The 15,864-nt window shown below is 37.9% G+C and overlaps 1 protein-coding gene across 3 annotated transcripts in view; it reads right to left on the bottom strand.

The window, feature by feature from the left end:
* P4HA1 (prolyl 4-hydroxylase subunit alpha 1) overlaps positions 1-15,864 on the bottom strand; it is a 105,469-nt gene that overhangs the window by 54,587 nt on the left and 35,018 nt on the right. For all 3 annotated transcript variants that reach the window (XM_032423557.1, XM_032423556.1, XM_032423555.1), the window contains exon 5: positions 13,603-13,740. In XM_032423557.1, coding sequence (XP_032279448.1) covers positions 13,603-13,740 — 138 coding nt within the window. The remainder of the gene's footprint in view (positions 1-13,602; positions 13,741-15,864) is intronic.

Genomic DNA, 15,864 nt, shown 5'->3' on the forward strand with positions numbered 1-15,864 from the left:
GGGATCGAGCTCCACTTCGGGCTCCCTGTTCAGCAGGGAGCCTGCTTCCTCCTCTCCCTCTGCCTGCCGCTCCCCCTGCTTGTACACTTTCTCTCTATATATAAAATCTTCAAAAAAAAAAAAAAATGGGAACTCTTCATACATTACTGGTAACAGTATAAATTCGTGCATCTGCTCTGGAGAACAATCTGGCCACATTTGGTAAAGCTGAAGAAACATATAGCCTGACTTCTTATACCCTAAGGAAACATTTGCATGTGACTACATGAGCAAAAGAATACATAACAAGGATGTTTACTGGGGCGCCTAGGTGGCTGAGTTGTTAAGCGTCTGCCTTCGGCTCAGGTCATGGGGCTGCTTGTCCCTCTGCCACTCCCCCTGCTTCTGTTCCCTCTCTCTGCTGTGTCTCTCTCTGTCAAATAAATAAATAAAATCTTTAAAAATAAATAAATTAAAAAAAAAAAAACAAGGATGTTTACTGAAATCTTGTTTGACATAGCAAAAAAATTGGAGATAACCAAAATGTCTATCCATGCATAAAAGAATGAATAAATCAATTCTTTCATATAATACCATACAGCAGTTAAATGAATTTACTCAAAAAATTGAGTGAAAAAGTTTGCAGAAAGATACACAGAATATAAAACACAACAATATATGTAGTAAAGTATAAAAAGACAGACGAATACAACCAAGTTCAGAATAGTCATTACCTTGAGAAAGGAAGGAAAGGTGCACAAGGGGCCTTCAAACACATTTGGGAGTTTTTATTGTAATAGAAAAAGGTTTAGAGAACAAGTGTAAAAACTGTGTATTATTTCACTCTAGTGTTATTTTTTTTTAGTTTTATTTTATTATGTTATGTTAATCACCATGCATTACATCATTAGTTTTTGATGTAGTGTTCCATGATTCATTGTTATTTTGACCGCTTATAGGACATGATATGATTAGAAAATTTGAGGGACTCTAATTATAAGGAATTTGCATGAAAGGAAAATTCAGTAAGAACTGAATGCAAAACAGTGACTTGAAGAGGAAGAAAAGTCAATAAAGGGGAAAAAAGTGCCTGAGAAAGGATAAATATTGCCCCAATGAAAAATAATTACACAAGGATGCCTGGGTGGCTCAGTTGGTTGAGCATCTGCCTTTGGCTCAGGTCATGGTCCCAGGGTCCTGGGATCGAGTCCCACACCCCACTCCTTGCTCAGCAGGAAGCCTGCTTCTCCCTGTGCCTCTGCTCCCCCTGCTGTGCTCTCTCTCTCCCCATCTCTCTGACAAATAAATGAATAAAATCTTTAAAAATTATGATAATAATTACACATATTCTCAGTGTGTCTTATTTTCAGCCATTCTCTATGAAAGTCTTACCAAGTGATTTCTAGGTTAAAGGCAAAGTGTTCAGGGAACCCAATGAATGTCCAAGACTAAACACAGCAAATTCAGGGTTAAATAATATTCAATGCCATTTTGATGGAAAGATAATAAAGTTTTAAACAAAAAGAAATAGAGTAAACCAAATGAAATTTATTATCCCCATACACAACAAACCTGCTTCTTTTGTGTTCTTTATTTTGCTGAATGGAACCCATATAGTTGTTCAAGCCAAAAACCCTTATCAAGTCCACATCAAATTCTACCATTATACCTCCTAAGCAGCTTGATAACCTATCCACTTCTCTCCATATCTACTAGCTACCACTATCATCTCTTAAATTTTTACAACAGCCTCCTCCCTGAATGTCCCTACCCCCAGGTCTCAATCCAATCTCCATTCTGCAGTCAGAATGGATACTCCTAAAATGAAAATCATATAACTTCCCTATTTAAAACTTTTCAATGGTTCCTTATTGCACTCAGAGGATTTCAAACTCCTCCACATGTCTTACAAAGCCCTTCAAGAGATGGCTTCTGCTTAACCTATCTAGCCTCATCTCTCACTACTCACAAAACCAAACCCCCATTCCCACCACTCATACACTCACCTCTTGAACAAACTACTTGTTAAGATATCTGAAATAATACACTCTCTCCTCTCTAGCTTTTATACACATTCTCTCTGGAATACTTTTCTCATGCCCACTTTTTTCTACATTTTCCTGGTTAATTCCTTATCTATTATATCCCAAATTTTTTTTAATGTGTCTTCCAGCAAGTCTTACATTATGCCTCTTATCAAGTACAGAATTAGGTTTCCTTCTATATGCTTTCATGGTATCCTAAATTATCCTCACCCAGGTGTTCATCATACTATATCATAAGAATATAAGTACTCTAAGGGCAAGAGCTGTATTAGTCTTATTCATTATTGCATCTCTAGAACCTAACAGAATGGTTGGTACATATTATATAGTCAATATCTATTAAATGAATTGATGTTTCATACCAGAAACCAATTTTTAAAGATAAGGTTATGATCTTATCAGAACTGTTATAATGTATATTAATAGAAACAGAAAATAATGGAATTATGTACCAACTTAATGGAAATTTTATTTAATATTGCTGTACCATGGTTAGCATTGCCACTTGATATTCACCCCAAATAAAGAGAGATGAGCAAGAAAACATCCTAACAAGTAACTCATCCCACTGTATATTCTTACTGAGGAAATCAATTTCAATATGTAGAGGTAACATATTTCTCCAGCTAATAATGACAAGGAGATAGTAATGACAGTAAGCCATATACTCATAGAAAAAGTGAGAGATAACAGAAGTAAAATACTGCGTGAAGTCAGGTATCGGTAACCCAAGTAAAACTAGCAAATTTTAAAATTTGTGGAAATGAAACAACACACTCTTAAACAACCAATGGAACAAAAAAGAAATCACAGAGAACATTAGAAAATACTTTAAAACAAATGAAAACAAACTCACAAAATACCAAAACTTATAGGACACAGTGAAAGCAGTGGAAAGGGATGTAATGTAAACACTTACATTAAAAAGCTATAGGGAGGGGCGCCTGGGTGGCTCAGTCGTTAAGCATCTGCCTTTGGATCAGGTCATGATCCCGGGGTCCTGGGATCGGGCCCTGCATCAGGCTCCCTGCTCAGTGGAGAGCCTGCTTCTCCCTCTCCCACTCCCCCTGCTTGTGTTCCCTCTCTCGCTGTGTCTCTCTCTGTCAAATAAATAAATAAAATCTTAAAAAAAAAAAAAAAAGCTATAAGGATCTCAAGTCAACAACCTAACTTTACAACTTAAGAAACTAGAAAAACAAGAGCTAAACCCAAAGCTAGCAGAAAAAAGGAAATATTAGAGATAAATTAAGTAGAATATAAAAAAAATAGACGTTATGAACCCAAAAGTTGGTCCTTAGAAAAGATCAAGAAAATTGATAATCCTTTAGCTACATGGACTAAGAAAAAAAGAGAAGATTCAAATTACTAAAATCAAAAATGAAAGAAGGGATATTACTACTGATTCTACAAAAATACAAAGGATTACAAGAGAGTAGTATGAAAAATGTACACCAACAAATTGGATAACCTAGATGAAATGGGCAAATTCCTAGGAACAAAAAACCTACCAAGACTAAGAAAGAAACAGAAAATCGAATAGACCTATAACTAACTAGTAAGGAGATTAATTCGGTAATCAAGTCTCCTGACAAAGAAAAGCCCTGGACCTGATGGCTTCACTGGAGAATTCTACCAAACATTTAAAGAACTAATACCAATCCTTCTCAAACTTTTACAAAAAACTGTAGAGGAGGGAATGCTTCCTATTTCATTCTACGAGGCCAGCATTACCCTTACACCAAAACCAAAGACTCTACAAGATAACTACAGACCAATATCCCTTACAAATATTGACGAAAAATCCTCAAGTACTGGCAAATAGAATTCAGCAGCATATTAAAAGGATTATACACCATAACCAAGTGGAATTTATTCCTGGAAAGCAAGGATGTCTCAACATATGAAAACTGATCAATGTAATACACCACATTAACAGAATAAAGGGAAAAAAACACATGATCATCTCAACTGATGCAGAAAATGTATTTGACAAAATTCAACGCTTTTTTACAATAAAAAACACTCAACAAACTAGGAGTAAAAAGAAACTAGCTAAACATAAAAAAGATATACTTGAAAAATCTACAGCAAATATATGCAATGGTGAAAGACTGTAAGATCAAGAACAAAAACAAGGATGGCCACTTTCACTACTTCTACTCAACTTAGTATGGAAGCTCTAGCCAGAGCAATTAGGCAAGAAAAAGTAATATAAGGCAGCCAAATTGGAAAAAAAGTAAAATGATCTCTCTTTGCAGATTATATTATCTTCTATGCAGAAAGCCCTAAAGACTACACACATACACACACACACACACACACACAAAACTGTTATAGCTAATAAATTATAGCTAATAAATTCAGCAAAGTAGCAGACGACAGTCAACACACAAAACTCAGTTGCATCGCTATATACTAACAATGAATAATCTGAAAACTACTAAAACAATTTTTTTTTGAAGATTTTATTTATTTATTTGAGAGAGAGACACAGAGAGAGAACAGGAGGGGAGGGGCAGAAGGAGAAGCTGACTCCCCACTGAGCAGGAAGCCCGATCTGGGGCTTGATCCCAGGACCCTGGAATCATGACCTAAGCCAAAGGCAGACATTTTAACTGACTAAGCCACCCAGGCATCCCCACTAAAACAATTCTAAGAATAAAATACTTAGGAATTAACTTAACCAACGAGGTGAAAGACTTATACAATGAAAACCACAAAACACTGTTGAAATAAAAGGAGACATAAAAAAATGGAAACACATCCCATGTTCATGAATTGGAAAACTGAATACTATTAAAATGGCAATACTACCCAAACTGATCTACAGATTCAATACAATCCCTATCAAAATCCCAATGTCATTCTTTGCAGAAATAGAAAAACCTATCCTAAAATTCATATGTAATCTCAAGTGATAGTCAAAACAATCTTGAAAAAGAATAGTCAAGGGGGGGGAAGATGGTGGAGGAGTAGGGGACCCTATTTCAACTGGTCCCCAGAATTGAGCTGGATATCTACCAGACCACTCTGAGCACCCACGAAACCAGCCTGAGATGTAAGAAGATCTGGATCTCTACAAACAGAATATCGCAGGCGGTTGGTTTTGAGGTACGAAGCGGGGAGCCGTGATTCTGGGGGCAGATATCGGAGGATAAACGGCAGCAGGAGGGTGCCTGGCCGTGGGGATCCTACACCGCCGGTGAGCTACAGGCTCACGCGCTGCGGACAGGGCGCAGACTTGCAGACCGGTAGCGGCGGGGAAAGGACTTTAGGGCAGCCCGGGGGGCAGAAACTCGGAGCGGCGGGGTCGCGCCTGTGAACTGCAGCCCCCAGGACGGAAACCCGGAGGAGCAGGGTCGCGCGCGCGAACTGGGAGCAGCTGGCGGTTTTAGAAGCACAAAGGGCAGAGACGTGCCCCGACCTGGAGTCAGGACTGGGGGCGCTGCGGAGGGGCGCACAACCAAGGACGCTGCAGTTTATAGCAGCACGGACAGAAACGGAGGCAGTGTGGCCTGGAGAGCTCACTGAAGAACAGACTGTGGTCTCTCTGCTCTGAGGCAGAGGGTTGGAAACGGTCTCTTCTGCTCTGACTCGCGGAAGAGACGCGGAAAGCCGCCAGGGAAAGCTGCCAGAGAACAAAAGCCCCCAAAACTGATTCCCACTGAGCCCACCCTCTGCCACAGGAGCGCAGGGCAACTCCACCCGAACAGGGTTGCCTGAGGAACAGCAGGGCAGGCCCCTCCCACAGAAGACAGGCTGGGAAAACAAGAGGCCAGCAACCCTAAGGTCCCAAGAAAACAGGTGCATCTTGCTTGGGTTCTGGTCAATAATTTGGACTCTATACATTCCCTCAAACACCCATCAACAGAATGACTAGGAGGAGGAGCCCCCAAAATAGAAAAGACTCAGAGATTATGACTTATGCTGCAGATTTACAAATGGATGCAGATATAACCAAAATGTCGGAGATGGAATTCAGGCTAGCAATTGTGAAGACAATGGCTAGAATGGAGAAATCAATTAATGGCAACATAGAGTCTCTGAGGGCAGAAATAAAATGTGAATTGGCAGAACTTAAAAATGCTATCAATGAGATCCAATCCAATCTAGATAATCTAACAGCTAGGGTAACTGAGGCAGAAGAGAGAATAAGCGACCTGGAAGACAATATAATAGATAAAAAGGGAAAAGAGGAGGCCAGGGAAAAACAACTCAGAATCCATGAAAATAGAATCAGAGAAATAAGTGACACCATGAAGCGTTCCAATGTCAGAATAATTGGAATCCCGGAGGGAGTGGAGAGAGAAAGAGGACTAGAAGATGTATTTGAGCAAATCGTAGCTGAAAACTTCCCTAATCTGGGGAATGAAACAAACGTTCGAGTCCTAGAGGCAGAGAGGACCCCTCCTAAGATCAAGGAAAACAGGCCAACACCCCGGCATGTAATAGTAAAACTTGCAAATCTTAGAACTAAGGAAACCATCTTAAGGGCAGTTAGGGGGAAGAGATTCCTTACGTACAGAGGGAGGAACAGCAGAATAACGTCAGACCTATCCACAGAAACCTGGCAAGCCAGAAAGGCCTGGCAAGACATATTCAGGGTACTAAATGGGAAGAACATGCAGCCAAGAATACTTTATCCGGCAAGGCTTTCATTTAGAATGGATGGAGAGATGCAGAGCTTCCACGACCGGCAGAAACTGAAAGGATATGTGACCACTAAGCCGGCCCTGCAAGAAATATTAAGGGGGGTTCTATAAAAGGAGAAAGACCCCAAGAGTGATCTACAACAGAAATTTATAGGGACAATCTATAAAAACAACGTCTTCACAGGCAACATGATGACAATTAATTCATATCTTTCAATAATCACTCTCAACGTGAATGGCCTAAACACTCCCATAAAATGGCACAGGGTTGCAGATTGGATAAAAAGACAGGACCCATCCATATGCTGTCTACAAGAGACTCATTTTGAACCTAAAGATACATCCAGACTGAAAGTGAAGGGATGAAGATCCATCTTCCATGCCAGCGGACCTCAAAAGAAAGCTGGGGTAGCAATTCTTATATCAGACAAATTAGATTTTAAACTAAAGTCTGTAATTAGAGACACAGAAGGACACTATATCATTCTTAAAGGGTCTATCCAACAAGAAGATCTAACAATTGTAAATATCTATGCCCCCAACATGGGAGCAGCCATCTATATAAGCCAACTGTTAACCAAAATAAAGAGTCATATTGATAACAATATGTTAATTGTAGGAGACCTCAATACTCCACTCTCAGCAATGGACAGATCATCTAAGCAGAAAATCAACAAGGAAACAAGAGCTTTGAATGATACATTGGACCAGATGGACCTCATAGATATTTACAGAACATTCCACCCTAAAACAACAGAATACTCATTCTTCTCGAGCGCACATGGAACTTTCTCCAGAATAGACCATATACTGGATCACAAATCAGGTCTCAACCGATACCAAAAGACAGATTATTCCCTGCATATTCTCAGACCACAATGCTCTAAAACTGGAACTCAATCACAAGAAAAAATTTGGCAGAAATTCAAACACTTGGAAGTTAAAGACCACTCTGCTCAAGAATGTTTGGGTCAACCAAGAAATCAAAGAAGAACTTAAACAATTCATGGAAATCAATGAGAACAAAAACACGTCGGTCCAAAACCTATGGGATACTGCAAAGGCGGTCCTAAGGGGGAAATACATAGCCATCCAAGCCTCCCTCAAAAAAATGGAAAAATCCCGAATTCACCAACTAACTCTACACCTTAAAGAACTAGAGAAAAAGCAACAAATGACGCCTAAGCCACACATTAGAAGACAAATAATTAAAATTAGAGCAGAAATCAATGAATTAGAAACCAGAAACACAGTAGATCAGATCAACGATACCAGAAGGTGGTTCTTTGAAAGAATTAATAAGATCGATAAACCACTGGCCAGACTTATACAAAAGAAAAGACAAATGACCCAAATTAATAAAATTATGAATGAAAGGGGAGAGATCACGAGTAACACCAAGGAAATAGAAACAATTATTAGAAATTATCAACAGCTATATGCCAATAAACTGAGCAATCTGGATGAAATGGGGGCCTTCCTGGAAACCTATAAGCTGCCAAGACTGAAACAGGAAGAAATTGACAACCTGAATAGGCCAATAACCGGTAACGAGATTGAAGCAGTGATCAAAAACCTCCCAAAAAACAAGAGTCCAGGGCCTGATGGATTTCCTGGGGAATTCTACCAAACATTCAAAGAAGAAATAATACCTATTCTACTGAAGTTGTTTCAAAAAATAGAAACAGAAGGAAAACTTCCAAACTCATTCTATGAGGCCAGCATTAACTTAATCCCCAAACCAGGCAAAGACCCCATCAAAAAGGAGAATTTCAGACCAATATCACTGATGAATATGGATTCCAAAATCCTCAACAAAATCCTAGCTAATAGGATCCAACAATACATTAAAAGGATCATCCACCACGACCAAGTGGGATTTATCCCTGGGATGCAAGAGTGGTTCAACATTCGCAAATCAATCAATGTGATAGAACACATTAATAAGAGGAGGGAGAAGAAATATATGGTCCTCTCAATTGATGCAGAAAAAGCATTTGACAAAATACAACATCCTTTCCTGATTAAAACTCTCCAGAGTATAGGGATAGAGGGAACATTCCTCAAGTTCATAAAATCCATCTATGAAAAACCCACAGCGAATATCATCCTCAATGGGGAAAAGCTGAGAGCCTTTCCCTTAAGATCAGGAACATGACAAGGATGCCCACTCTCGCCACTATTGTTCAACATAGTCCTAGAAGTCCTAGCAACAGCAATCAGACAACAAAAAGAAATAAAAGGTATTCAAATTGGCAAAGAAGAAGTCAAACTCTCTCTTTTCACAGATGACATGATACTTTATGTGGAAAACCCAAAAGACTCCACCCCCAAATTACTAGAACTCATACAGCAATTCAGTAATGTGGCAGGATAAAAAATCAATGCACAGAAATCAGTTGCTTTCTTATACACTAACAACGCAACTGTAGAAAGAGAAATTAGAGAAACGATTCCATTTACAATAGCACCAAAAACCATAAGATACCTCGGAATAAACCTAACCAAAGAGGTAAAGGATCTATACTCTAGGAACTACAAAACACTCATGAAAGAAATTGAAGAAGACACAAAAAGATGGAAAAATATTCCATGCTCATGGATCAGAAGAATAAACATTGTTAAAATGTCTATGCTACCCAGAGCAATCTATACCTTCAATGCCATCCCAATCAAAATTCCAATGACATTTTTCAAAGTGCTGGAACAAACAATCCTAAAATTTGTATGGAATCAGAAAAGACCCCGAATCGCCAAGGAAATGTTGGAAAAGAAAAACAAAGCTGGGGGCATCACGTTGCCCGATTTCAAGCTATATTACAAAGCTGTAATCACCAAGACAGCATGGTACTGGCACAAAAACAGACATATAGACCAATGGAACAGAATAGAGAACCCAGATATGGACCCTCAACTCTATGGCCAAATAATCTTTGACAAAGCAGGAAAAAACATGCAATGGAAAAAAGACTGTCTCTTCAATAAATGGTGCTGGGAAAACTGGACAGCCACATGCAGAAGAATGAAGCTCGACCATTCTCTAACACCATTCACAAAGATAAACTCAAAGTGGATGAAAGATCTCAATGTGAGACAGGAACCCATCAAAATCCTAGAGGAGAACATAGGCAGTAACCTCTTTGACATCGCCCACAGCAACTTCTTTCAAGATACATCTCCAAAAGCTAGGGAAACAAAAGCAAAAATGAACTTTTGGAACTTCATCAAGATAAAAAGCTTCTGCACAGCAAAGGAAACAGTCAACAAAACCAAGAGGCAACCCACAGAATGGGAGAAGATATTTGCAAATGACACTACAGATAAAGGGCTGGTATCCAAGATCTATAAAGAACTTCTCAAACTCAACACCCAAAAAACAAATAATCAAGTCAAAAAGTGGGCAGAAGACATGAAAAGACACTTCTCTGAAGAAGACATATAAATGGCTAACAGACACATGAAAAAATGTTCATCATCATTAGCCATCAGGGAAATCCAAATCAAAACCACACTGAGATACCACCTTACACCAGTTAGAATGGCAAAAATGGACAGGGAAAGAAACAACAAATGTTGGAGAGGTTGTGGAGAAAGGGGAACCCTCTTACACTGTTGGTGGGAATGCAAGTTGGTATAGCCACTTTGGAAAACAGTGTGGAAAGTGTGGAGGTTCCTCAAAAATTTAAAAATAGAGCTACCCTATGACCCAGCAATTGCACTACTGGGTATTTACTCCAAAGACACAGATGTAGTGAAAAGAAGGGCCATACGCACCCCAATGTTCATAGCAGCAATGTCCGCAATAGCCAAACTGTGGAAAGAGCCGAGATGCCCTTCAACAGATGAATGGATAAAGAAGATGTGGTCCATATATACAATGGAGTATTACTCAGCCATCAGAAAGGATGAATACCCAACTTTTACATCAACATGGATGGGACTGGAGGAGATTATGCTAAGTGAAATAAGTCAAGCAGAGAAAGTCAATTATCATATGGTTTCACTTATTTGTGGAACATAAGGAATAACATGGAGGACATTAGAAGGAGGAAGGGAAAAATGGGGGGGCTGGAATTGGAGGGAGAGATGAACCATGAGAGACTATGGACTCTGAGAAACAAACAGGGTTTTAGAGGGGAGCGGGGAGGGGAGATTGGTTAGCCCGGTGATGGGTATTAAGGAGGGCACGTACTGCATGGAGCACTGGGTGTTATACAACAATGGACCGTGGATCACCACATCAAAAACCAATGATGTATTGTATGGTGACTAACATAACATAATAAAATTAAAAAAAAAAAAAGAATAGTCAAAACAATCTTGAAAAAGAGCAAAACTGGAGAACTCAAACTTCTAGATTTCAAAACTTACTACAAAGCTACAGTCATCAGGGGCGCCTGGGTGGCTCAGCCGATTAAGTGTCTGCCTTCCTCTGCCTTTGGCTCAGGTCATGCTCTCGGGGTCCTGGTATCAAGTCCTGCTTCTGCCTTTCTGCTCAGCAGAGAGTCTGCCTCTCCCTCTGCCCCACCCCCCTGCTCATGCTCTCTCTAATAAATAAATAAATAAAATCTATAAAAAAAAAAAAAAAGCTAGTCATCAGAACAGTGTGGTATTAATATGACATAAAGATCAATGGAATAGAATAAAGGGCCCAGAAATAAACCCTCACATATATATGGTCATATACTTTTTGACAAGGGTGCGAAGACCAATCAATGGGGAGACGACAGTCTTTTCAACAAATGGTGCTGGAAAAACTGGATATCCACATGCAAAAAAAAATGAAGTTGGACCCTTATCCTAACACCATATGTAAAAATTATCTCAAAATGGATAAGGGACCTAAAACAATAAAACTCATAGGAAAAAAACAGGAGAAAAGCTTCACGACATTGGATGAGGCAACAATTTACTGTATTTGGCCCTAAATGCACAGGCAAAAAAGAAAAAATAAATCGGACCTCATGAAAAATTTAAAATTTCGTGCATCAAAAGACATTATCAACAGAGTAAAAAGGCAACCCACAGAATGGGAGAAAATATTTGCAAATCATGTATCTCATAAGGGATTAATATCCAGCATATGTAGACAAATCCTAAAACAACAACGAAAAAAACCTAATTAAAAAGTGGACAAAAGACTTCAACAAACATTTCTCCAAAAAAGAAATACAGATAGCAGCTAAGCACATGAAAAGATGCTCAACATCACAGATACTTAGGGAAATGCAAAGCTACAATGAGATACCACCCCACACCCATTAGGATGGCTACTATCAAAAAAGGAGACAGGGCGCCTGGGTAGCTCAACTGGTTAAGCGACTGCCTTCAGCTCAGGTCATAATCCCAGAGCCCCAGGATCGAGTCCCGCATTAGGCTCCCTGCTCAGGAGAGAGTCTGCTTCTCCCTCTGACCCTCCCCCTTCTTGTGCTCTCTCACTCTCTCTCTCCCCCTCTCAAAGAAATAAATAAATCTTTAAAAAAAAAAGGAGACAGTAACAAGTATGGAGAGGAAGTGGAGAATTTGGAACCCTTGTGCACTGTTGGTGGGAACGTAAAATAGTGTACCTACTATGGAAAATAGTATGGCAGTTCCTCAAAAACCTAAAAATAGAATTAACATATGATTCAGCAATTACACTTCTGTGTATATACCCAAAGAATGGGAGGCAGGGTCTTGAAGAGATATTTGCACAACCATGTTCACAACAGCACCGTTCACACTAGCTAACACATGGAAGCAACTCAAGTGTCCTGTTGATGGATGAAAGGATAAGCAAAATGTTGATGGATGAACGGATAAGCAATACATACATATATACACATACATATATACATACACACACACACACACACAACACATTACTATTCAGCCTTAAAAAGTAAGGAAATTCTGACATTTTCTACAATGTGGATGACGCTTGAGAGCATTATGCTAAGTGAAATAAACTCATCACAAAAAAACAAATACTGTATGATTCCACTTACATGAGATACTTAGAATAGTCAAAATTACAGACACAAAGCAAAATGATGGGGCTGGGGAAAGTAGGGGATGGGGAGTTACTGTTTAATGGGTATAGTTTTAGTTTTACAAGATGAGAAGAGTTATGGGGATGGATGCTGGTGATGGGTGCATGACAGTGTGAATGTACTTGGTGCCACTAAACCACACATTTAAAAGTGATTAAGATGGTAAATTTTGTTATATACTTTTTGTTCAATAAAAGATTTTTAAAGCAAATTATCATGAAACCTGCTGTAACCTAAATAAAAGGTTTTGCCAAAAATAGGTCATAAAGCAGGATGGTCCATATTACAGAACACTTTAAAAATCTGTGTACACCCAGTATGTCTTGGGTTTTTAAATTATTGAACATATAAACTTTGATTATCAATTCCTTTATAACTTTACATACAAACATTGGATGTTCTAAAAAAAAAAAAAAAACATGAGGAAAACTGATTGTTTCTTTTTCCAGGTTAAAAATGCCTAAAATTGAGGCGCCTGGGTGGCTCAGTTGGTTAAGTGGCTGCCTTCGGCTCAGGTCATGATCCTGGGGTCCTGGGATCAAGCCCCGCATCCGGCTCCCTGCTCAGCAGAGAGCCTGCTTCTCCCTCTCCCTCTGCCTGCCACTCTGCCTACTTGTGCTCTCTATCTCTCTGTCAAATAAATAAATAAAATCTTTAAAAAAAAAAAATGCCTAAAATTAAGTCCCTATAATATTAAGCTTTCACAGTAACAAGCTATAAACTTATCCATAACTATTAAGTCCTAGGGAAAGAGAGTGTTGTTTTGTCCTCAAAGACTATGAAATAAACTAATGTTAAAAGTCCTAAAATACAAAAGTTTTCTTTTAGATTAACGTTCTAATGAACTGAATAGAACTAGGTAATAAATGTTTTATATACTACAAGAAATCTTACCTGGGAGATTACCCTTTGAGATGGTGTCTGTATCCAAATTGTAGGTGTCCTGGAGACGCAATAGAGCTTTCGCTGCCCCAACCTGATCTTCATCATTAGGGAAGTACTGTCTCTGAATGGTTAGGTTAGAGATAAAGCCTTGAAATTTAAAAAAAAGAAAAGAAAAGAAAAAAAAGAAAGAAAAAGAAAGACTCTAGAACCTCACAGATTTCCAATTTGCAATATACAGTGTTTATAAGGATTTTTCAAAATTGATTTTATTATAATTTTCTACCATACCATGAAAGTTCTGCATGCTCAACAAGAAAAAAACTAAATACACTAAGACTTGAAATGCCTCTAATTTATTCAAACTTCCCAAATCCTAATGTCACTTAAGTAATCTGAAGTCATTGCATAAATCATATCATATTAGGTAAAGATCAACATGATAACTGAGTTTCTAGTTACACAATATAGCCTCCACCAAGCTTGAAAAATGAATGGATTTACGGATTTGAAAATGACACCCACTGGCAACCAATTATACTTTCAGATAACAGATGGTAAATAAAATATATGCGCTTAAAGAAAGTTCTATTTTCTTCTTCCATGTGTCACACATTATATAAATATGTAAATATATAAAGTTTGGTGGAATCCTTTGAGGCGGAAAGAGAGAGATTAATTATATATTTAAGATTATCAAGTGAGCTCATTTATTAAAATATATTTAGATCTGTTAAATTACTGAATATAGTGATCAAGATTTGCTCTATATAAAATCTAATCTTAATTTTAAAAAGTTTTATATAAAATATAGCAAAAACCAAACTAACAAACTAATTACTGATAATTATATAACCCCTAAGGAGAACAGATGCTAAATACTCCTTAAGGAACCAAAAAAACAAAAACAAAAAGTTATTTAAAATTTTAATCATATAAGGTTCATCATTTGCAAATAAAAGTTAGGTATGAAACTTCCCTCCCCTCTCATTTACTTATAATCAACTGTATTTTGCTCAGCAAAAGGCCAGGCATTTTTATGTTAATGAAAATGTACAAATGAACAAGTAGCTAGGAGAGGGCTAAAGTTCATACCAAGCATATTCTTTAGTCTTAAGACCAACTCTTAATCACAATCTCCACATGGAATTTTACAAGTTTTACAGATTTTTTTATGACCCAAAATAAAAACCAAGAAGTTGCTTAAATCCAACCCAATAAAAAAGAGGAAAAATACATGTATTATAGCACTATGGGATGACTACCACAGATTAAAACGTCAAAGTCTCAAGGTTTACCTTATAAAAGAACTTAGGTCATAAAGATCATTACTTGAGAATTTTTTTAAATTAAGTTAATAAATAAATGTGTATATGTGTGTGCACACACACATACAGGACTTTAAAAATGTTCTCATGGTGCTATATAAGAGAGCAAATAATCACTGGTATTTCCCTCTCACAATGAAGTTTTCACAAGTGCTTGCCTTGATTTTTCTCCTCAAGGCTTCCTGTCCTATGCATAATAGTTTACTGCTCAGAAACACTCATAAGCACCCTTGGAGTATTTTCATTTACATAGCTAACTCAACTCTCTCCCTCTTTCTTGCTTTTTTTCATTCCACCTTCAGTTACTGAACAAATATTATATCTAAGCATATTCCCTCTAGTTCTTAGACTCCAGACTTAGTTTTCTGTGTCTGTTACTAAAATATCTAAAACACCTCAATTCTCCAAATACAATTTTGTTTTAATTAGAAAGACCTTCGTTGTTACTGTTTGCAGTCTTAGTTTTTAAATTTACGGTCTAAAAGAAGTCTAAGATTCAAAATACTACGTAGAACACAGCTAACACTTTTCCTTATAGTACCACTCCCAATACATTAACAATTGATGAGAAGATAGAGATTTATCCATAAATTTTTGAAATCTGAAGGTAATCCTAAAATGGAAAGGATTACTCTCAGAAATGAAGCTATATGCCAAATAACTGATTCACTTTTATAAATTTCAAGCAAAAAGTACCAATGCTAGTCACCAACAATAGAAATTACTTTTTTTTTTTTACACTAAAGTTATTTTTGTTTCCAGTTTTTTTTACATCGAGGAATTCAGGATCTAGACTAACTCCAGTCAAACCAAACACACCCCTGCAACAATTTAGTTATTACAACACTGAACACTTGATGTTCTGGGAAATGAATTTATTAGTATTGGCACTTCCACACGTGGCAGCAGTATTGTCTTACTTTTTTTGGCTCCTTAGTCTTACCAT

The sequence above is a fragment of the Phoca vitulina genome, unplaced genomic scaffold, assembly GCF_004348235.1.
Source record: "Phoca vitulina isolate PV1807 unplaced genomic scaffold, GSC_HSeal_1.0 scaffold29, whole genome shotgun sequence".
Classification (NCBI taxonomy): domain Eukaryota; kingdom Metazoa; phylum Chordata; class Mammalia; order Carnivora; family Phocidae; genus Phoca; species Phoca vitulina.